The 24,870-nt window shown below is 38.8% G+C and overlaps 1 protein-coding gene across 2 annotated transcripts; it reads left to right on the top strand.

Moving 5' to 3' along the window:
- Nucleotides 1-611: 611 nt before the first annotated feature.
- Nucleotides 612-24,664, top strand: LOC130917971 (tubulin-specific chaperone cofactor E-like protein). 2 transcript variants are annotated; one of them, XM_057839771.1, is made up of 10 exons: nt 612-716; nt 1,937-2,076; nt 3,598-3,765; nt 4,618-4,757; nt 4,965-5,146; nt 5,258-5,514; nt 9,482-9,608; nt 9,692-9,808; nt 14,468-14,579; nt 18,909-24,664. In XM_057839771.1, exons 3-10 carry the CDS (start codon nt 3,618-3,620, stop codon nt 19,113-19,115), a joined length of 1,290 nt encoding a protein of 429 aa, XP_057695754.1. In that variant the 5' UTR covers nt 612-716; nt 1,937-2,076; nt 3,598-3,617; the 3' UTR covers nt 19,116-24,664. The 2 variants fall into 2 exon arrangements, with proteins under 2 accessions (XP_057695754.1, XP_057695755.1); XM_057839772.1 differs by lacking the exons at nt 612-716; nt 1,937-2,076; nt 3,598-3,765 and having other exon boundaries at nt 4,623-4,770.
- The last annotated feature ends 206 nt before the right edge of the window (nt 24,665-24,870 follow it).

Genomic DNA, 24,870 nt, shown 5'->3' on the forward strand with positions numbered 1-24,870 from the left:
TGAAGTCCAATAGCCATTTTGAGTTACAGTATGCCATAATTGCGGTTTCAGAAAGCAAATTCCCAATATGTCCACAAGAGGTCACCATGATCCCGCGTCAAATATTTTTTAAAACTAGAAAATTTAGTCTGCACTCGAGTATGTTATGAAATATAAACTGTTCTAAATTAATCTAGCGCTGTTACACCAACTTGACATTTTTTTCTCCACACTTGCGTATGAAAGTTTTTTTTTTTTTTTTTTTTTTTACCCCCAATCACGGAGTAGCCTTCCCTTTCCAGGATGCATTGAGTTGTGTGAGGAAAATAATATCTAAAAATGGGTAGTCGGAGCAACAAAATGGAGAGTGAACACAAATATCTGCATTGACATTTTGGCAGTTTACATCTTGATTTACTGTGTAACGATGCACTTGTACACATTTATTGATGATTCCATTAACTCCTTATCTATCCACGGCTAAATCGGGTGGAAATAAAGCACAACGTTCAGGAGTTTATTATTTTTTTATTGTGCTTCCTTGGCTACAAAAGAGGACAATTATCGGCGACTAACGCATTTACTGATTGAAAATTTATGGGTCTTCATCATGAGTTATTCCTTATCCGGAAAAAGATTTTCGACTAAAAACAAATGACGTCACTTCCGGGATACAGGGAAGAGCAAAAGACAGCTGGCATGTTTTCATCGAGGGACGTAGAAAGTGCTTGTTAAAGGTATGTAAAATGGCAATGTCATGTCTAACCAATGAAGACGTACTTGGAATGCGGTTCTTGGCTATTTATTATTGATAGTTTGTTGTCCATACGAGTTCGATTTCAGACAACATAGCGCGCTACTTACGGGGTCGATATATTTTTAAATTCCACAATAAAACCGCATGTATTGTATCTGTTTCTACAAAAGCGGGCTGTAATTCAACATGCCAATTTTGCTCTGTACTACATTGATTGAATTCCCAGTAAAATGGGTCAATATAAATATTTGTGAACTACATTTTTTAAACATTCGGCCTAAACAGAACGGGATTTTTGTTGACCTCGCTGAATTTTATTTTTGATTTGCTCCCTTTTGCAACGTCTTCCCACAAAGGTAGTTGATCCATTCTCCATGCCAAAAATATTTTGAAGAAAAAGATTTTGTGAAATAATATCGTTCAAAGTGTGCCGAAAGATTTTGTGAAATCATAATATCGTTCAAAGTGTGCCGATTTTGTGGCTTCATTTGTTTTTAATCCAAATCAGTGGTTGGCGATTAATTATATATACAGGTATACAGATTGTCATCATAGTTATGTGAAGGGATGTCAAAAAGTGACATTTTAATTGGGCTGACTAATAAAGCCCAGGAGAAACCCCCTTCAAATAGATGATGGAATGGCTCAATTTAGAAGTATTTCTTTTTAATAAGCCATTTTTTCTAAATTCATTATTTAATATTAACTTATTTTTTCATTAACCAATGTTATGTAATCTAAAACTGTCCAGATAAGGAGCCAAAATGATAAAGCGGCACAGTTGCACTGCAATGATTGTTGTTTGAATTGGCAAAATTTCTTTTAACTGTAGACAAAATGATGGCTGGTCGTTCCATATTTGATTTCTTTGACAGTGGCATAACGAGACTGTGTTAAATAGAAGGAAAGGTTTCTTCAGGTAAGAGCCTTTCCAGCATGACTAATGATCTGCAACATTATTCTCTCTTTACAATTTTTTTGACAGGCATGTGTCTGAGATGTTGCTTTTTCCTTTTTTTCATCTTTTGGTTCCTTTAAAGACCATTGATGTTGCACTTTTCAGAAAAGAGACATTTTGCGGCTGTATTTTTTGTAATACGTTTTTGTATATAAGCAGTTTTCAGGTTAATATTTTAATAAGCGGCCGTTTGAAAGGGACTTTTAAATATGTAAACATGTTTGTGTTGATTCTTCATCCAGGTCATGGTTATCTACGTGTGTTCAATCTTGGTAAGTGGAGTCCTCTTGTTTGTGGAAAAAAACGAGGAGTTGATTTTTCACAATTCAGCCGGTGCAGCCGCAGCCACTTGTTTTGCTGCCGTCCGAGATTTGAATTTCAGGTGCGTGACATCCCAAAGTTACATAAATAACTGCCAGTCACATAAGCTTTTAGAAGACAAATTGTTTCTGTATGTAAGATAGGATCCAATCGGCAGCAAACTATACAGTAAACCAGAATTTACTGCAAATAGTGAACATCTGCCAATAACTGACTCTGAACACAAGAGAGCAGGGTTTACTAAATCCGGACCTCGGTGCTACTTTTCCTGTCGTGTTTTCCATGTCTCCCTCCTCCAACACACCTGAATCAAAATAATCAGGATCATTATCAGCCTTCTGGAGAGGTTGCTGATGACATAATCATTTGATTCAGGTGGGTTAGGGGAGAGACACGTGTAAAACATGACAGAAAAAGTGGCACAGAGGTCCGGATTTAGTGAACCCTGCAATATAGTATATGCACACACTATATATATATAAAGTAAATAAATCATGGGTAGGTGAATCCATTAATGCTGGAACACAAATATGCGGGTCCACTCTGTATTTTGCAATAATACAGAACTATATTTACATGTAACTCCAGATGTACTATAAAAATGCAACTGGCGTGGACCAGGGATTGTAGCGATTCAGTATGTGTGGGTGGTTCGTCAGGTGTACATCACCTACTGTAATTGCTTCACAATTGTCCAATTCAGTGGCAATCAGCTGCGTTATTTATGTTATTACTGTGTACTTATTCTGTCAAACTAGGACCTGATTTTTCCTGTAACAATTTTAAATCTGCAGAGACTAAGCAATTTGCTTTCAGACATTACAACAATTTACCAGCAGACCATTTTATTAAATCAGATATTGTAACAGGATCCTTCCACTTCTTTATCTGATGGGCTACTACTACTGCATAATGGATGTCTTTATAGAGCAGATCTTCATCCAGTCTTTCCTTTTCTGTATAGGACCCCACAATCATCATTTCAAATATCACAATTACAGTCCTGTAAACGGTATAAAAAGTGTGATGCATTTTAAAAGAGATTATCTCATCCGTTTTATCAGCCATTTTGTTCATACAGTTCAAATCTATCTAAATGTGATGCTATCTTATTTTCTGACTAATTTAGAGAACTGTGCAGTTTAATAATGATTGGTCTACACAGGCCAGACGTGATTACAGTTGTTTACAACTCAAGTTTTGTCAGCCAGTTGCACTTGATGCTTGTCCTTGCTTTTCTGTATAATAAGCCATCGACCCATCCATTATACAAACTTATCTAGTTCAGGGAGGCGCAGGGTTGCAAAGTCCCATGCTAGATGATTTTAAGGTGAGAGGTCATGTGCAATGTTCACTGGTCACTCGTTAATCACAAGACCAATACAGCTGACACCGAGCACTTTAATGCTCACATCAACACCTACCACCATTTTGAGTTCATACCGAGTCATGCTTGTGGACTATGAGAGGATACTGGAGTAAGGCACAGTAGGAACATATAAGTAGAACAAATTAGATTTCAATAAGGTATTGCAATCAGTGAATATCTTTCGAGCTATTGCTATAATTCTTGTCAAAACAGGCTGTTCCGAAGACTGAGCAATGGAGATGTCGGTGTGTGAGGACGGCCGCACTTTTGTGGAGGTGATCAATGAAAAGTACAGTCCAGAGAACTTTCCGTGCCGCCGAGGCCTTGGCATGGGGGTTGTGGTGGTCCCCACTGCATGTCCCCAAGGTTCCCCCATGAAAGGTGAGCTGGACAATAGGGGTGTGACAAAACATCGAAATGGTGATATATCGTGATACATCCCAAAAGGTTATCGATATGCTCCTGTCAAGAATCGAGATATCGTTTTAAAAAGGTGTCATTTAAAAAATTTTTTAAAAACTGGGACTGGGAACGTTCGTTCATTCAAAACCAGAGCGTTCACAGTCATTCGGTCTGATTTTCGTGGCATTTACAGGTCACTTGCTTTTCATTTTAGGGCATTTACAGGTCATTTCCTACTGAGTTTGAGTCACTGTCTATTCATTTGGGTGATTCCCAGGTAACTTTCTCTTCTGTAACGCAAAATACACAGCAAGTGACCCATAAAATACCCCAAAATCAACAGGAAGTAACTGAAAATCAACAGGTAAAACTAACTCATTGCCTGGCATTGGCTGCCACTGACGGCCATAGACGTTCAGTTCGTTTGAAGTGGGAGGGATGGCAGCGAATGAACGAATGTTCATTTGCTGCCACCCTCCCAGTTCAAATGGATTGGACGTCTACTAGTGATACTCATTCCAATTTACAGCAGAAGCTCGTTTTTCTGTTTATTAGTTTTTTGTAGAATATCCTAGAATGATTTCCTGACCAATGTATCGAAAAATGTATCGCTATATTGTCAGATCATCGTTATCGTGAGCTTTGTATCGCAAATCGTTTCGTATCGTGAGGTACCAAGAGGTTCCCACTCCTACAGGACAACATACAATGCTATGAAGTATTCATCTCTCAAATTCCTGTTTTTTAAATGGTTTTTTTACTTCAGTGTTTAAGCTTATCAAATGAATGTGAACAGACAAAGTAATTCTCCGCTTCCATCTTTCATTTCAGACCGTCTAAACTTGCCCAGTGTACTGGTGTTGAATGGATGTGGAATCAGCAGGGCGGGAGACCCGAGTGAAATTGCTGCCTTCTGTGCCCATGTCATGGAGCTGGACTTGTCCCATAACAAGCTGCAGGACTGGCATGAGGTGCTGTCTCTGGGTTTGTTGATTTATTCACTTTCAGTATTTCCAGAAATGAAAAGAAAGGTTGCAGGTTTTTCGTTGTTTTTGTAATAATGACGTGTGGTTCCCATGTGATTTTAAGGATTATTTTTCAGGTTCCTCTTTTTAATCGTGCACAATCCAATCCAGTCAATACAAACAAAAATTCTCAAATCACCTTTCTCATTTCAGATTGGTCAAATCGTGTCAAATCTCCCGAATTTGGAGTTCCTTAACTTGAGCTCCAACCCGCTAACAGGGATGCCTCTTGAGCCACAATGTGCTGAAGCCTTTTCTCGGGTCCGACGACTCGTCCTTAACAACACCCAAGTGTCCTGGGACACTGTGATGGTGCTCACCCGTGAGATACCAGAGTAAGGAAATGCACTTCTGCTCGTACAATATTCAAATGACGGATGCGTGTAATGTTATCACTGTCGCTGAGGGTGAAGTCTGTCAGTGAAGTAATCAAAGTCATCCTGCAGGCTTGAAGAGTTGTTCCTGTGCCTTAATGAGTACAGTTGCGTGCGAGCTTCCAGTGAGGCTTGTCCCAACCTCCGCCTGCTTCACATCACAGACAACAGCTTACACGACTGGGCCGAAGTCCGCAAGTTTGGATCCATGTTCCCTGGCCTAGACACTCTGGTCATGGCCAACAACAACTTGGCGTCCATACAGGACAGCAAGGATATCCTGCAATGCCTTTTCCCCAACCTTCGCAGCATCAACCTCCACAACTCTGGTAAGTGGCTGTTTTTGTGCTCAAATCATAGTGGTTGCTGAATGAAATCATTTAGCAATGCTGGGTTACAGTCTCAGACTGAAGACTGATTCCCCTTTCCCACTGGCCAAAAAAGCCATGTCAACCCACTAACAATCGGCTTTTGGTGGCAGTGGGAAAGGTGCAGCGACCCGCCTCGACCCGTGTCAATCAACCCGCCAAGCAAGCCGCGTTAAAATCACCTCTGCTCTGATTGTCATGCAGTGTGAAAGCAAAACCCCGGGTCAACAGTCCACATCCTAATCTACGTGGTGACGTAGGCTCTTATGTGATGCGTCATAACGTGCCAGTCGCCTCCCATTTAACACGCCCAACAACTGTAGTCACGTCTATGCTCACAACAAAGCTAGTAGAAGAAGGAGCCAGTAGCGCACTACAGTGAACAACATTTCCCAGCATTGGAAAGATGATGAGACCTGCCAGCTCCTTTCCATCCATGGAGAAGAAGAGATTCAGCGACAGATGTCTGGGACTGTGCGAGACACAGCAATTTATAATAATATCACTGGTAAATTAAAAGCTCGAGGCTACGACATCGCCTACGTTGCCTCAGCACAAGCAGAGTGTTGATCCTTTGCTGCATTTCGACCATTTTGAGGGCAGTAAAAAGCATGAAAACAGAACACAAATGGAAAGAAGGCTTCCATGTTGCTCTGCATTGTTTACTTCCTTAAACTGAATGAATTCAGTCACACTTGCGACGCACATCTTAGCGTGGTGACGTCACGAAACCTTACGCACGACTGATGAGGGGTGGGGGGTTCGAGGGGTGAAAAAAAAGAAAACTGCTTTTTTTGTCAATGGGAAAGGTGCCAATTGCTAGTGGGTTGCATCAGCTTGGAAAAAACGCGGTTGACCCACTAGTTTCAGTGGGAAAGGGAATGAGAGTCATAAAGTTATCGAGTCTTCATTAAGTTTCAGAGGGCTTTCGTCGTCTTGATCATTAACCCTTTAAGGTCTGGGCCTATTTTGTCTGATTTTGCATGCCTTTGAAGTTGCCTTTATATTTCAAAGAAAGAATTGTTTACGATGGCCTGGTTTGGTCCCTTTTTTTGTGACACCTTGAACTTCATGTCCAAACTGTTGTTTCCTTCACTGACCAATTATAAATCATCATTTTGGGCCCAAAAAGACCAAAAATTCCAAAATCGTTTTGTCAAAATTTTTAATATTGATGTCCAATTGACAACCAAACATGCGTAACGAACCGTTTTGAAACTTTGTAATATTTATTCAACATGTTAGGATGAACATTCAACCAAAAAAATTTAGAATAAATAGTCTTATATTTGACAATTCAACATAAACAACAGGTATAGCCATAGGCGTTTTTTGCCTTTATACATGCTCTAGTCAAAACAGGTTATATACAGCAGACCAAACAGTTAAGAACAGTGAAAAAATATATACCATCTAACACAAAAAGTGTTTAGAGGCCATCTCTTTATGAGTTTAGGTATTGCGGCCCATCACCTGATGAAAACTATGTACACACAATCAAGCTTCTTGAACACACATTTATACACACAAATTGAGAAGACTGATTGTGGGGAAAAAAAATATATATATATAACATTGGGAAAAAAAGTATTTTCAAAAATATTTACAATAAACAAGTTAAATTTTTGTCAGGCTTGCCACTCCGAAAAGCAGTTTCGTCCTGGAATTAGACACAGGGCTACATCACACAGCTCACACTTCCATGGGGTGTCAGTCCTCTTTCCACCCTTCCATTTTCATTTCACTTTACTTTCATTGTCACTATAAATGTACATGAAAAAAAGTCTGTATTTATGAAAATTATAAAGTATAAAATAAAAATATATACAGCAATAAATAATAATGGAAATCTATATGTATGACAATAGAAAGAATACCATAGCTGAATATGTGCTACATCCCTAATCTTCATATAGAAAGAAGAACACCACAAATTATACATTCCTGCCTGGGATACCCACAGTGCACGTACGACTTTGATCTGATATGCACATTTTATTATTATATACACGAACACACACTTATATTGCATCACAATTAACTTTGTCTTGCAATATCAAAAGAAACTTTCAAAAGCAACTTCTTCAGCATAAAAAAAAAAGAGTGAGTTGGCTTACCTCTGCTCGTCGATGGCGTCACCCACGTGTTCAAATCCGTCACTATCTTCACTCGAGGACTCTTCCGAAGAAGACGATGACGAATTTGGACCATCCTCTTCCTCAAGTTGATCAAAAAGCACAAATGCTTGCGCTAAATTTAGTTTTCCGTTCATTGTCAAAGTCACACAAAGTCGCTGCTCGATCCAAACGGCCGTCGCTCGCCACCTCGCTGCTTCAGAACACTCCTCCCTCTCGTTCGGTAGAACCTCGCACGGCAGTTATATATATATATTTTTTTAAAAACGCATTTTGTGCTTCCACTGTGACTTCGAAAGGGTTCGTTTGATTTGTGTTTTTTTCATGGAGCTTCCGTTTTGAAAAAGGACTAGAAATGATGGAAATATAGACATAAACAAATGATCCATGCAGCGTTTTAATGTTTTTTTGAGAGGACAATAAAACTATAAAACTTAAATGACAATATCTCGCGTTTTAGTTGGTCGATAATAACGAGAGTAAACCGCAACTTCCACACTTTAAAACGAGACCAACCAACGGCATGTGGGTGACGTAATTAAAACGTGAGGGGGCTTCAAAGACGACGTGCGCTGAGGACGCGCCGGCGCGTCCTTCGACTCTCAAGGGTTAAAGGGACAGACGATACCCTTATCATATGTGTCCCAGCGGAAAGAATCTCGTTCAAAAAGTTTAATAAATTTAAAAAATATTTTTCCCCGATGTATAATAGTGGGGAAAAACTTTTTTTTTTTAAAAAGACAGCATTTCCAGTAAGTCGCGCTTAGCGCGGGCAGACCTTTTATCTGTGCCATTATTACTGTAATTTTCAAACTACAAAACCTTATTCAAACAAGATTATTATTAAGTGGTTTGGGGATGTGGAAGGAAGCCATACTACCCGGAGAAAACCCATGGAAATAAACAATACTTTACTTCAATCCTAGTTACTCTTAAAAGTATCCATTTCTGGATTTTCATGTAACATCTTTAGTCTAAGACTAGACTGAGACATAAGACCTAGTCTTAAAATGTGACCTGCTGCGTCTTCCCAGCGTAATGCAAATTCTCCGATCTTCTTTAACAGCAGGCGGCACAATACCAGTCTGATTAGCATTGTTGCCTCACAGCAAGATGTGATATTGCTGTAGTTTTATTCCCCTCACACTTAGAACAAATTATATTGAGAAATTGATTGTAAAAAGACTAAAAATTGTGTATGAAATATCAATGTTAATGACTATTAGGCAATTTACACCGCTTTCACTCTGAGTCATCCATAACCTTGACCATACATTTGAAAATGGCTGGAATGACACTTTTAAAACTGGTTCGGTATACCATCATAATGGTTGATAAAATTAGCAAACCTGTCATAGTATCCAGAAGCTCAGTGTTATTTACAGCTGATCCTTCCCCAGCTCACTTTTTAAGCACTGCACAAATTGTATCTGAGGAAAGTATGTGTTTATTCTTTTTTTAGACATCCTCTGAGAATAGAAAGAACCAAAACAGTATTAAAGTTACTTTGGTGCGTCAATTTTTTCATTTCTCTTCCTTCCTAGAACTATTGTAAAATTGGTAGGACAACAATGTTTAGGATCCTGACACACCAACTTTATCAATTACATACTGAGGTCTGTTGTACAGTGTACATATCAGTGTAGTACTTCTCAAAATATTTTGAGCTCATTTCCCATGGAGATTTACCGAAAACCCTTTGTAAAGTTACTGGAAATTTTCCTTGCCTTAGCATCCCTACAAGCCATTAAAAAGTCAATTCTCCATGATATGTCTCCTTTAAATGTGACTAGGTCTTAATCGATGGGAAGACATTGAGAAGCTAAACTTCTTTCCTAAGCTGGAGGAAGTACGATTACAGGGCATCCCATTACTACAGACGTACACCAATGTGGAGCGACGCAGCCTGATTATTGCACAGTGAGTCTTGTTAAGAAAAAAATGCAGCCAACACAGACGTGGTTGTGCTTTCTTTTTACAAACATGTGATTGATTGTCTTTAGGCTTCCGTCTATATCACTCCTAAATGGCAGTGTTGTAACTGAAAGTGAGAGAGAAGATGCAGAGAGATTCTTCATCCGTTACCACTTGCACTGTCCTGAAGAGGAGCTGCCTCACAGGTACGCATGTTTACCTGCTGAGCATAGAACACAAACTACGAGCCAGTTTTGTTTTTGGCAGCCATTTTAATTTTTGTCTTAGTCATTTGGACAAAGATACTCAGTCATATTTTAGTCATTTCAAAAATGTTTTCGTCTAGTTTTAGTTGACGAAATCTCATACAAATTCTGTCTAGCATAAGTCAACAATTACTCGTCTGTCAAAAGTTTTAGTCCAAAAATAAAGGTTTCTAACAATTTCTAATTAGCAACTGAGCACATATTGTAGCGTCTACAAGGACAGCGCCAACTTTATGATAATACACACTCGGCAGGAAAAGCAGTAGGCCTACATTATTTTCAATTAAACCTACTTATAAACCACTAGCTGTATTAAAAAAAAAAAATGTTCGTGTGTGTAACGTCCTCTAGTCTTGCTGACCAAAAAAGTCAAGTGGCTCTGCTTTAGACTGGCCAGTGTTTTAAGAGGGCGCTTGCCATTCTCAAGCTAATGCCAACGCGAATGCTATGCTGTCGCTAGGAGTTGCATTTAGCGTCTGATAATCACTCAGCACGGACTTTTGAAGGCTAAAGTAGCATTGCATATTCTCTTTCGCCAAGATAAGAAATGCTAACGGGTTTCCAAACAAGAAAGATGGAGCAAAGCCTAGCTTAAGATACATCCTGAACTCCGATGAGGAGTGGGAGGGAGAGGCGCAGCACATCTCACATGAGTGACACAACTCAAACACTGCTACGATGCAAGCTGACGTACTCAACCTACAATATGAAAACGTCACGCATTGTGAACATGACATAAACGATGTCGCATTTTCATCTCATTGTCGTCTCGTTAGATTTAAAAACTGGCATTCATCATACAGTTGTGGTCAAACGTTTACATACACTTGTGAAGAACATAATGTTATGGCTCTCTTGAGTTTCCAGTTATTTCTACAACTCTGATTTTTCTCCGATAGAGTGATTGGAACAGATACTGGACTGTCTCAGGAAATTAGAATACACAATATTCTAATTTTTTGAGACAGTCCTGTGTGTATATATACATATTCTAATTTCCTGACTGTCTCAGGAAATTAGAATATTGTGTATTCTAATTTCCTGAGACAGTCCTGTATATATACACAGGACTGTCTCAAAAAATTAGAATATTGTGTATTCTAATTTCCTGAGACAGTCCAGTACTTCTTTGTCACAAAAAACATTCATGAAGTTTGGTTCTTTTATGACTTTATTATGGGTTAACAGAAAAAGCGATCAAATCTGCTGGGTCAAAAATATAGATACATGGATCTGAAAAAGCGAATCATTGACTTGAACAAGTCAGGAAAGTCACTTGGAGCCATTTCAAAGCAGCTGCAGGTCCCAAGAGCAACAGTGCAAACAACTGTTTGTAAGTGTAAAGTGCATGGTTTTGTTTTGTCACTGCCACGATCAGGAAGAAAACGCAAGCTATCACCTGCTGCTGAGAGAAAATTGGTCAGGAGGGTGAAGATTCAACCGAGAATCACCAAAAAGCAGATCTGCCAAGAATTAGAAGCTGCTGGAACACAGGTGTCAGTGTCCACAGTCAAGCGTGTTTTGCGTCTCCATGGACTGAGAGGCTGTCGTACAAGAAGGAAGCCCTTGCTCCAAAAGCGGCACCTTAAGCCTCGACTGAAGTTTGCTGCTGATCACATGGACAAAGATAAGACCTTCTGGAGGAAAGTTCTGTGGTCAGACGAAACAAAAATCGAGCTGTTTGGCCACAATGCCCAGCAATATGTTTGGAGGAGAAAAGGTGAGGCCTTTAACCCAAAGTACACCATGCCTACCGTCAAGCACGGTGGTGGTAGTATTATGCTGTGGGGGCTGTTTTGCTGCCAATGGAACTGGTGCTTTACAGAGAGTAAATGTGATAATGAAGAAGGAGGACTACCTTCAAATTCTTCAAGATAACCTAATGTCATCAGCCCAAAGATTGGGTCTTGGCCGCAGTTGGGTATTCCAACAGGACAATGACCCCAAACACACCTCAAAAGTGGTAATGGAATGGCTAAATCAGGCTAGAATTAAGGTTTTTGAATGGCCTTCCCAAAGTCCTGACTTAAACCCTATTGAGAACTTGTGGACAATGCTGAAGAAACAAGTTCATGTCAGAAACCCATCAAATTTAACTGAACTGCACCAATTCTGTCAAGAGGGGTGGTCAAAGATTCAACCAGAAGCTTGCCGGAAGCTTGTGGATGGCTACCAAAAGCGCCTAATTGAAGTGAAAATGGCCAAGGGACATGTTACCAAATATTAGCGCTGCTGTATGTATATTTTTGACCCAGCAGATTTCATCACTTTTTTCTGTTCACCCATAATAAAGTCATAAAAGAACCAAACTTCATGAATGTTTTTTGTGACAAAGAAGTATCTGTTCCAATCACTCTATCAGAGAAAAATCAGAGTTGTAGAAATAACTGGAAACTCAAGAGAGCCATGACATTATGTTCTTCACAAGTGTATGTAAATTTTTGACCACAACTGTATGTTCAAGTCTCCCAAGCCACATTTTTAGCTCGTCATCGTCATGAAAAAAATGTTTGTCGACGAAATATTTTCGTTATTGTCATTGTTGAAGAAAACAACACTGCTACGAGCATGGCTCAAGTGGACTGTATCTTCATAACTTGTCTAAGCCTAAATGAGAGATATTATATTCCCCAGCATTTTCATTAGTTTCACCTAAACTAATTACACTCAGTACAAGATGCATTTGTAATGATAATAAACTCAAGTTTGCAGCTGTTTTACTCAGCAGTTTTACAGTACAGTGTGGAATACAACGAAAAATATCAGGAAAAAATACACTTCCGTTCCAAGTTCTATTTGAAGTGTCAGAATATCACACAAGCCTATATAGTAGTTCAGTATTCGTGTGAGGTTTAACTCCTGTGTTTGGGTTATGTTCTGGCTGATGAAGAAAATTGCTTGCCCCTTTAGATTTCTCCTAAACTTTGAATGCAAATAAGTTGCCTTCCTCTCTGTGTTTTTTACTGAAGATTATTTACTTACATATTTCTTTCATTCTTTACATAGACCTCATAGCAGTATGACAAAATGATATACCATTGACAGCGGTAGATGTCCAATCCATGAGAACTAAAATGGCAAAGGTGAATAATCACGTTTCAGCAGAGGTGGGTAGAGTAGCCAAAAATATTACTGAACTGTTGTTATTATACTGTACTAAACCTACTAAAAAAAAAAAATCATTAAATTCCGGCGAGAGAAAAAAAAAATCTACAGAACTAAAGAATCGTTCGTCCAAAGAGCATGAGTGTCCTTTAGTGGAAAAAATAGTTCCTAGTTTGAATACTTGAATAGTGAATAGTTCCTATTAGGAGTGTGAACCTCTTGGTAACTCACGATACGATACGATTTGCGATACAAAGCTCACGATAACAATGATCTGATGATATAGCGATACAACGATTATCGATACGTTGGTCAGGAAACCATTCTAGGGTATTCTACAAAAAACTAATAAACAGAAAAACAAGCTTCAGCTGTGAATTGGAATGAGTTTATCACTAGTAGACATCCAATCTATTTGAACTGGGAGGGTGGGCTGCCATCCCTCCCACTTCAAACGGAATATATGTCTATGGCCATCAGTGGCAGCCAATGCCAGGCAATGAGTAATTTTGGGCCATTTAAGGTCATTTACCTGTTGATTTTTCAGTTAAAGCCTGTTGATTTTTGGGGTATTTTATGGGTCAAATGCTGTTTGTTTTGCGTTACAGAACAGGAAGTGACATGGGAATCACCCAAATGAATAGGCAGTGACTCACTCAAAAGGAAATGACCTGTAAATACCCTAAAATGAACAGCAAGTGGCCTGTAAATGCCCCGAAAATCGGACCGAATGACTGTGAATGCTCTGGTTTTGAATGAACAAACGTTCCCAGTAGGGGTGCACGATATCCATTTTTTGAAACAGATATCAATAACTTCCTGCTCCTCAAGGCCGATACCGATAAAATAACCGATTATATATATTTTGAGTTTTTGAACACCTGTAGGTCAAAAATACTAGTGGTTGATTCAGCATAGATTTGCCTTTGACCGAACCAGAACTTTCATAATGACATGAACATTATTATAATGAAAAAAACAAAGACAAGAACAGTTTTGACTTGAAATAAAGCACCCAAATTATTTTTTTCAAATAAATATAATTTGAGTCAATCACAATCAATCAGTCAATATCATTGACGATGTGTTCACCTGAACAATGAGCACTAATCTAAAACAAACATAAACCCAACAGCAGATAAAATATTTGTCTCATTGGTTAAACTGGTAGAGCTACTGCTGGCATTACTGGCAAAAAAATAAAATCTAATATTTAGAATCTTTTCCTTTCGGCTTTTCCCTTTTTGGGTCGCCACAGTAAATCACTAGTTTCCATCTAACCCTATCCTCTGCTCAAACACATTTTTCTTAGAAAGCTACGCAAGTAAATGTAAGAGATTAAATGTCATGAGTGCTACCCACCTCTGTTTCAGTGCCAACGAACAGCACTGGCCAGATAATCACTACCAACCTGTCTTCCGAGTTACAATTGATTGGACTTCAATAGCTGTCCAATGAGTTAAGTCTGTGCTGTTTTTTTTTTTTTTGTCATAGATACCATTTTTTGGTAAACAAGTATGGAAAGTTGGAACCTCTGGCTGAAATCGATCTTCGACCACGCTGCCATGCTCAAGTTGAAGTTCACTGTGAAGAAAGAGTGGAACAGGTGTGTTAGTTGCACCATATTGATTGATTACAGTCTGGAGAGCAACTTTGACTCATTGGCTGCAATTGATGGCACTAGACATCCATTCCATTTCATTGAATCGATTACAGTCGAAATGGAGTGGACATTTATCGCTGTCAATGGCAGCCAGTGAAATATTCATTAAATCACAGCCAAATATCATCACTTAAAAGCTATACATCCAATTTGATCCTTTCAGGGAGAGTGGTCAGTACAGTAGACAACGATTCAAAAGTTATCATTCGCTTATCTCATTCACTGCCAACCAATGTCACAGAGTAGGTGTTGTTGTAGTAGTTGGTAAAAGAGGGAAATTGATATTGAAAACACCTATTAGGAGGGACTTGGCTCTTTTCAGTTAAAATGGATTGGATGTCCATTGCTGTTCTTCTGAGGAATGGGTATCTCTTTTCGAAGTAGTATTCCCGCTGTAGATAGCAGCTTAATGTTGAACAAATATACTTTACCTTTTGACACGTCTATTTAGATATTATTAGATGAAAATATTTAGATATTCCCGCTATGATGTCAATTTTCTATCTTGAACAAATATTTTTATATATACACACAGGGTGTTCCTAAACTTTGGACCCCATTTCGTAGGCCAAGAATTTTGACAATTTTCGTTGAAATGACCTTAAATTTTCATAACTTGTGTAGAAACGTAGGTGAAAGTTTTTGTGTGTAACGTTTGGCATTTTCTATCTTTTCAGGTTAAGAAATGCCGTTCACTTCAAAAGAAAAGGCATTTTGCGTGTTAGAATATGCTCAGACTCAGTCACCGAAGACACTGCAGCATGCCTTCTTCACAAATTTTGTAAAGAAGGCACTAACTAAACAACAAAACTACATTACAGCTGCACTGGAAACTGTTACCGAATACATGCTACAGCGAGTTTTGCACGAGCTCAAATACAGACTCGACGTGTGCAGTCACAGGCGGTGCTTATATTGAACATTTTATGAAAATCGGTCATAGAACCAACAAATATTTGTACTTTTCTATGTAAATTTAACCAATACAACTTATGACCTTCAACATAAAGTGAATTTAGTTTCATTAAGATCCATCAAGTAGTTTCCGAGATATGGGCATTTAGAATGGGGTCAACCATTTTGGAACACCCTGTATATTAAAACCCAGGCGACCCACGTTTACTGCTTATCAGACAACGTTAACGTCCTAACACTATTATTGCGCAATATCATCAATATTCTATTGTAGTCTTTTGTGCATATACGTAATGACTTAGACTTTAGTGGCCAAAAGACACTATAAAATGGAGGGGTGTGGTTGTCGTGCACATGCTCAGTATCGCTTTGGATATCATTTCGACCGGGATACCGATCAGTAAGAACTCCGTCAACAGCAGCCAAAAAGCTAGGCTATGAGAGGTACCAAAAGAAAATAGGTAGAATTTGTAGAACAAAGTACAAATGGGCAATTTGTTGGGGGGGGGGGGTTCAGTTTATTACAATTTGTTTAGAAAATTTTGTAATTTTATTTCATTTAGAATTTCTTGTTCATACGTATGGCTTTTTTTCTAGATTTATTTATTAGTATTCAAATGATTTTTTTTTTCCTCTTCCTAAATTGATTCTTTAATTTTATTTAAAACCTACGTTTCCGCGACCCTTGTGAGAGTAAGCGGAATGATAGATGAACGAAAAAACTCAGGTCACTTGAAGTTCCGCTCTCAGACCCCCAATTTGGCCAATTTTCAAAATTGTCCTATGCGCATGTGTGATACATCATTGGAAAGCTCAAAATCTCCATTTTCTGGGGGGAGAAAAATTTTGAACTGGAGGGCATTTAAAAAAAATTTTTTTTTCTTAAATGGACGCAAAACCCTAACTAGAGGCAAGAGCACGTGAGAGCAGAATTAAAGACACCACGATTTTAATGAGGTATTATCGCATACCTACCTCTTTTCGATCCAAAAACTCCATGTAGCATGTATCACCGAGTGTCAAGACACAGCTGTGAATGGCCACAGCCGGATTTTTGCTGAATTTTAAGGGTGAAACATGGTAATATAACAAGGGTTGCGATGCAGAAATCGCAGACATCAAGGAGTGGTCAAGATCTTCATTTTCATATATTAACCCTTTCATATGTTTAATTTCCATTTTTCTTTGTTTGGATCGATTATCTAAAATATTGGGGAAAATGGGACTGTAACGAAAAAAAATACAATTAAGCGATAGTTCTGAGGTTGATATACGTGACTTTTTGTACAGACGCCATTGTTTTTCATTGTGCGTAATTTGTTTAAAAGGTTAAAATATGTGTGTGAATAATTTTTTAGACATCAATTAATGATTGTAAGCTAAAAATAATAAATACGATTACTTACCTTCCTTTTATGGTTGGGTTTAAACAAAAGCAGTTGCGCGACGTCTGTAAACGGTGGTTTCCAGGGTAAAACGGACCAATTAAAAATAGTTTGGGGGCTTATTGCGCCATGAATCTGCTATGGCAGCGTATAGACACATTGTTGTATCTAACACAACAGTTCTTATGGCTTAAAATACAGCAGTTTATTTTAAAGAGGGGTGCAAGAGCAGAAACTGCTTATTCAGCCTTGTCTGTCTTTTCCGCCTTGTAGCGTTTTTTTTTTTTTTTTTTTTTAATTGCATATCGCGAAATACATGCGAGCAATTGTAATTCCACAATTGGATGGCAAATGAGGGTGGCAAAATTGTATCCTGCGGGCCACAATTGGAGTTTAAGGCCCCTCTCCAGTATGTATAGTTGTGGTCAAAAGTTTACATACACTTGTGAAGAACATAATGTCATGGCTCTCTTGAGTTTCCAGTTATTTCTACAACTCTGATTTTTCTCCGATAGAGTGATTGGAACAGATACTTCTTTGTCACAAAAAACATTCATTAAATTTTGTTGTTTTTTTTTACTTTATTATGGGTTAACAGAAAAAATGATCAAATCTGCTGGGTCAAAAATATACATACAGCAACACAAATTAGCAATTTCTTGTGAGTGATTATTGACTTGAACAATCATTGACTTAACAAGTCAGGAAAGTCAATTGGAGCCATTTCAAAGCAGCTGCAGGTCCTAAGAGCAACAGTGCAAACAATTGTTTGTAAGTATAAAGTGCATGGCACTGTTTTGTCACTGCCACGATCAGGAAGAAAACGCAAGCTATCACCTGCTGCTGAGAGAAAATTGGTCAGGAGGGTGAAGATTCAACCGAGAATCACCAAAAAGCAGATCTGCCAAGAATTAGAAGCTGCTGGAACACAGGTGTCAGTGCCCACAGTCAAGCGTGTTTTGCATCTCCATGGACTGAGAGGCTGCCGTGCAAGAAGGAAGCCCTTGCTCCAAAAGCGGCACCTTAAGGCTATACTGAAGTTTGCTGCTGATCACATGGACAAAGATAAGACCTTCTGGAGGAAAGGTCTGTGGTCAGACGAAACAAAAATCGAGCTGTTTGGCCACAATGCCCAGCAATATGTTTGGAGGAGAAAAGGGGAGGCCTTCAACCCCAAGTACACCATGCCTACCGTCAAGCACGGTGGTGGTAGTATTATGCTGTGGGGCTGTTTTGCTACCAATGGAACTGGTGCTTTACAGAGAGTAAATGGGATAATGAAGAAGGAGGATTACTTTCAAATTCTTCAAGATAACCTAACGTCATCAGCCCGAAGATTGGATCTTGGCCGCAGTTGGGTGTTCCAACAGGACAATGACCCCAAACACACCTCAAAAGTGGTAATGGAATGGCTAAATCAGGCTAGAATTAAGGTTTTTGAATGGCCTTCCCAAAGTCCTGACTTAAACCCTATTGAGAACTTGTGGACAATGCTGAAGAAACAAGTTCATGTCAGAAACCCATCAAATTTAACTGAACTGCACCAATTCTGTCAAGAGGAGTGGTCAAAGATTCAACCAGAAGCTTGCCAGAAGCTTGTGGATGGCTACCAAAAGCGCCTAATTGAAGTGAAAATGGCCAAGGGACATGTTACCAAATATTAGCGCTGCTGTATGTATATTTTTGACCCAGCAGATTTCATCACTTTTTTCTGTTCAACCATAATAAAGTCATAAAAGAACCAAACTTCATGAATGTTTTTTTGTGACAAAGAAGTATCTGTTCCAATCACTCTATCAGAGAAAAATCAGAGTTGTAGAAATAACTGGAAACTCAAGAGAGCCATGACATTGTTTTTCACAAGTGTAAACTTTTGACCACAACTGTATGTAGTAAAAACATTCAAAGAAAAAAAATCTTAATTTGCGCATGAAAGGGTTAATGTCCTAAATTTAATCATGTCTTTTTGCAGGTAAACATTCGTTTGGACCAGACTGTGGCTGAACTGAAAAAGCAGCTGACATCAGTGGTGCAGCTGTCTACCAATAGCATGAGGCTGTATTACATCGACAAGAACAGCGCTTTCGGCCCGGAAGAACTCAAGTACAACACACGAGCTCTTCACTCCTACAGTATCCAAGACGGCGATGAGATACTTGTTGTGCCCAAGACCAAGTGAACAGCTGTCTCCTAGCTGATTATTTTCTTTACTGAATAATTAACTGGATTCATTAGCTGACATTGAAAAACAATTATATAACATATCTCGTAGCTTAAGAAGCTAACCGATAAAATGAAGAGTCAAACCAAGAACGCCTTCATTCTGATGTCTAAACAGTGGAACGCATTTGACTGCTGGGACGCTACTCTGGACAGAATGATGTCTTTATTTACTCTGTTTAGTTTTATGGCACCAATTGAGGTGCAGGATACAGAGGACAGTTGGAAAGAGAAAACGTACAGACAGCTCCAAGCTTCCAATGGGATAGCACTGCTGCACCTTTGCTGCATGAATGCAACACGACTGCATCAGCAAATATCATCACTTTAGCACTATCAAAGCTACATTTAACCATCAACAGGCATTGCTGCTGTCATCTGCATTTCACGATTGTGACCAAAACATCTAGATGAATTTTCTTTAAGATTGGTTTTATCTAACGCAGGCGGACATAATTCATGTTAATCGTACTCCAAACTACTTGAATTTAAATCTATATATATCTTGTTGACTTGTTCAAAGATCAAACATGCTGTACAGTGGAACCTCTGTTTTGGTCTGTAATCAGTTCCAGAAAGTCCGACGGGAATCGTCCGAAATCCAAGGCAGTATTTCCTATAGTTTCCTATAATCGTGTAAAACCAATTACGTGTGAGACACCAACAGTTATTTTAGAAATTAGATTTTATAGAGTACAACATAATATTTGTAAATACTGGGTGTACACAACAACACAAACAGGACAAAATGTAGATTAGCATTTTTTTAATAGTTACAAAAACTATAGTATAGTAGATTCCACTACAATCTATATACTAATTCATGATTTTAGAATGATCCACAATGATTGATAAGCTAAAAATCACATCTTACTCTGTGGGAAAAGCAATCAATATGCAATTGTTACAACTGAAATGTTAAAGCATTTAACAGCATGACACCAAATGTTAATTTATTATTTTATCTGCACTAAATGTTTCATCACGTACTGTATCTTGTACATTATTCCCATAGTTTCCTACACTTTTGAGCCACACGTTGGGTCATTTGATGGAACAAGGACAAAGCATCAAAGAGTTGGAGGAAACTTTGCGAATGCCTGTTGTGCAACATCACTGTGTTGACGTGACCATAATACTGAACAAAAGTCAGATCTCGTTTTCTTTAAGACTTTTACAGTCAATGTATAAAACACACGAGCGTTGTTCTTGGGTAGCCATTGTGATACGCTGCCCTCTACAGGAATATCCCTAAACCCATTGGTTGAGAGCCACAGAACGGGCACAAAGTGAGACACGTTTGTTGTTTATTGGGACCTTCCAAAGAATAAAGGCCTCTTCATTTTAAATCTCATGATTAGAACATCCATTGTTTGTACTTGTAGCCATGATGTGAAGAAATCCTCCTTTATGTGCTATTGCACAGTATGTTAAGGAGTAGCACCAATGTTTCCATTTCAAATTTCCAACACCCCCCCCCCCCCCCCCTTGTCTATGATTTTCTTGGTCATGGTCCAGGTTTAGTGTGGTACACATCTCCCCAAGCAGCACCTCGACTTGATAGAGGATGCTCATGAAGTTGTTTAACTGTGTAATCAAGTCACATGTATTTTTACAGCCTTCAATCACAACAAATGTCTCAACAGCTTCAGACCCACAAATGACAAACTGTTATAACATCTCCTGTTCTAAACCCCTAAAAAAAACTAGGAAAACACCCAACTGCAACTAGGGAGAATAGGAAATGATGAGAAGGGCTACAGCTGTGTCTAAAATCTGGATAAGTAGTGAATATTTGAAGGGAGTAAAATGTTTGGGCACAGCAATGAAGTACCTACTGTATTTGTTTATTACACCCCACCACTGAGATTTAAATTTATTTAAAAAAAAAAAAAAAAAAAAAAAATCATCTTTTGCTGTCGCACCCCAAAATTGTGAGTGCAGGATAAAGTAATGAATCAGCCTCAATGTTTCAATACTTTAGCAATGGAGTAAGCCACCCAATTATGAGTGTGGGAGTGATTTAATCTTTAAACTATTCTATCAATTTAAATATTTTTAGTTTTGAACAAAGAATAGCATTTTGTTGGGTGTGTGAATGCCTCACTAAATAAACCCTCTCCCACAAACACACACACACACACACACACACACATTAAACTTTAAAGTCTAGAAATGTTCTTTTTTTTTTTCTTCTTAAATCCCCCTCTTCAACAATATATTTCACCTTATTTTTGGTAATCTCTTAAACCCCTCGGTATCCAATAATCTTAGCATTCATACTTATTAAGCTTGTACCTAATATATTTAATTACACCACTGCTACACTTGAATATCAGGACATGAAATAATTAAGCTTATGTTTGAAGGTAAAGCACCTTAAAGCAGTACAGATATAAAACATTATTGTGTGAGTGATGGTTAAACATAAACCATGGGTTCTTGCACTGAGTCCAATGCTGTATCAATGTCTGAGTGTAAGTATGGAATTGCGTGTTTAATCTGTTAGGGATGTCCCAATCCGATCACGTGATTGGAAATTGGGCCGATCGCGCCATTTTTCAGAGGATCAGAATCGGTTGAAAAGGATCGGGTTTTAATTAAAAAAAAAAAAAAATCTGCTTCATGCTCGTACAGCACCAGAGCTTCTCACCCTCCCTCCCGGTAGCCAGTGCAGCCAAACTGTCCAGCTTGCGTTTGGTACTTAAAGTTAACAATGATTGACAGGTTTGTAACTTTGATATTGCTAGAGAAGCTTAGTAGCTCTACAATTAAAGGCACGAATGTGACTATCATTGTTAAACTCATTGTGTAAGTGAGAGTGCATCAAAACGTTAGTTGATTTGAGTGGACTCGGTCAATGAAGCATTTAATAAAGACAAGCATTTTTCTACTTTATTCTTGTTTAAAAATAATTCACATTATGAAGCAGGCACGGTGGGACAGTAACATGTTTGGGACTTTTATCGGATCTGGATTCTGTATCAGATTGTCAAAATCAGATGACTCGGATGCAAAAATATGCTATCGGGACATCCCTAATGTTGTTTTTGTTCGGCTTGTAAAGACAATGACTAAACTAAACATTGTGTATTAAGCTTTGATTACCCATATTGTATATGGCGGAAAACACTCAGGTGACTTGAAGTTCCGCTCTGAGACCCCCAATTTACCCAACTTTCAAAATTGTACGATATGCATGTGTGATACATCATTGGAAAACTTAAAATCTCAATTTTTGGGGGGAATAAAAATTTTTAACAGGAGGCATTTAAAAAAATAATAAACAGCAAAACCCCATCCGGAGGCGAGAGCACGCGAGGGCAGAATTACAGACGCCATGACTTTAACGAGATATTATCGAGTGCTTACCTTGTTTCGACCCAAAAACTCCAGGTAGCGTGTATCACTGAGTGTCAAGACACAGCTGTGAATGGCCACAGCTGGATTTGGGGGGGATTTTATGGGTGTAACATGGTACTTTAACAAGGGTTGCAATGCAGAAATCGCAGACATCAAGGAGTGGTCGAGTTTCTTTTTCATACACTCACCGGCCACTTTATTAGGTACACCATGCTAGTAACGGGTTGGACCCACTTTTGCCTTAAGAACTGCCTCAATTCTTCGTGGCATAGATTCAACAAGGTGCTGAAAGCATTCCTCAGAGAGTTTGGTCCATATTGACATGATGGCATCACAGAGTTGGTGCAGATTTGTCGGCTGCGCATCCATGATGCGAATCTCCCGTTCCACCACATCCCAAAGATGCTCTATTGGATTGAGATCTGGTGACTGTGGAGGCCATTTGAGTACAGTGAACTCCTTGTCGTGTTCAAGAAACCAGTCTGAGATGATTCCAGCTTTATGACATGGCGCATTATCCTGCTGAAAGTAGCCATCAGAAGTTGGGTACATTGTGGTCATAAAGGGATGGACATGGTCAGCAACAATACTCAGGTAGGCTGTGGCGTTCCAACAATGCTCAATTGGTACCAAGGGGCCCAAAGAGTGCCAAGTAAATTTTCCCCACACCATTACACCACCACCACCAGCCTGAACCGTTGATACAAGGCAGGATGGATCCATGCTTTCATGTTGTTGACGCCAAATTATGACCCTACCATCTGAATGTCGCAGCGGAAATCGAGACTCATCAGACAAGGCAACGCTTTTCCAATCTTCTATTGTCCAATTTCGATGAGCTTGTGCAAATTGTAGCCTCAGTTTCCTGTTTTTAGCTGAAAGGAGTGGCACCCGGCGTGGTCTTCTGCTGCTGGGTGGTTATTTGAGTCACTGTTGCCTTTCTATCAGCTCAAACCAGTCTGGCCATTCTCCTCTGACTTCTGGCATCAACAAGGCATTTCCGCCTACAGAACTGCCGCTCACTGGATATGTTTTCTTTTTCGGACCATTCATTGTAAACCCTAGAGATGGTTGTGCGTGAAAATCCCAGTAGTTCAGCAGTTTCTGAAATACTCAGACCAGCCCTTCTGGCACCAACAATCATGCCACGTTCAAAGTCACTCAAATCACCTTTCTTCCACATACTGATGCTCGGTTTGAACTGCAGGAGATTGTCTTAAACCATGTCTACATGCCTAAATGCACTGAGTTGCCGCCATGTGATTGTAAACTGATTAGAAATTAAGTGTTAACGAGCTGTTGGACAGGTGTACCTAATAAAGTGGCCGGTGAGTGTATATTTACCATTTTAAACGTTTTTTTTTTTCATTTTTATTTGTTTGGGTCGATTATTTATCAGACATCGGAGGAATTTCGACAGTAACAACAACAAAAAAATACAATTAAGCGATAGTTATGAGGTAGATATCCGTGACTTTTTTACAGATGCCCTTTTTTCATTATGACATAATTTGTTTAAAAGTTTAAAATATATGAGTGAATAATTTTTTAGTCGTTTATTTTTTTAAACGAAATATGAGACATCAATTAATGATTCTAAGCTAAAAACGACAGACATTTTGAATGATAAATATAATTGGTTTTATGGCTGGGTTGGAACAATAGCGGTTGTGCGACGTCTGTATAGGGGGTTTTCAGGTTAAAACGGACAAATTAAAAATAGTTCGGGGGCTTAATGCGCCATGAATCTGCTATGGCAGTGGCTTCAAATACAGCAGTTTATTTTAAAGAGGAGTGCATGAGCAGAAACTGCTTTTTCAGTCTTGTCTGTGTTTTCCGCCATATATATTTTTTGCTTTTTTTTTTTTTTTTTTTTCTTTCAACAAAACAAATCTGTTGTTCATTTTTTGTCTTTCTCCTGTTACCACTTACTGGTTCAAACTTTGAGTGCTTGAATAAGAATTACTATCTGTCACAGTAAAGATTCATGATGACGCAAATTGATTATTTAAAATTTGCTGTTGTTTTCTTTTCAATATGGGTGATTATACTGTAAATTTGATTGACAGTGGTCTAAATAGCATATTAATAGTTCCCAAACTATTGATGAATGTTCACATTACATCATCAAATAAAAGTCCCTAATTTCTGCCATATTGTGTGGACTAGTTACTTACCTGGAAGTCGCAGACAAACCCTTTCCCTGCCTCGTACAGATTATCTAGCTTCTCTTGAAAGGTCCTTCTTGAAAATGGCCTTGCGAGTATAAGAAGTATAGCGCTGCTAATTTTTGGTGATGTGGGAGGAAGCCGGAGCACACGGATAAAACCCATGCAAGCACAGGGTGAACA

Source organism: Corythoichthys intestinalis, chromosome 6 (assembly GCF_030265065.1).
Source record: "Corythoichthys intestinalis isolate RoL2023-P3 chromosome 6, ASM3026506v1, whole genome shotgun sequence".
Lineage (NCBI taxonomy): Eukaryota > Metazoa > Chordata > Actinopteri > Syngnathiformes > Syngnathidae > Corythoichthys > Corythoichthys intestinalis.

Coding starts and splice junctions, on each gene's coding strand:
- LOC130917971 (XM_057839771.1), top strand. CDS start 3,618: ATGGAGATGTCGGTGTGTGAGGACGGCCGCACTTTTGTGGAGGTGATC. Junction 5,515..9,481: donor CATCAACCTCCACAACTCTG/GTAAGTGGCTGT, acceptor AAATGTGACTAG/GTCTTAATCGATGGGAAGAC. Junction 14,580..18,908: donor GTGAAGAAAGAGTGGAACAG/GTGTGTTAGTTG, acceptor GTCTTTTTGCAG/GTAAACATTCGTTTGGACCA.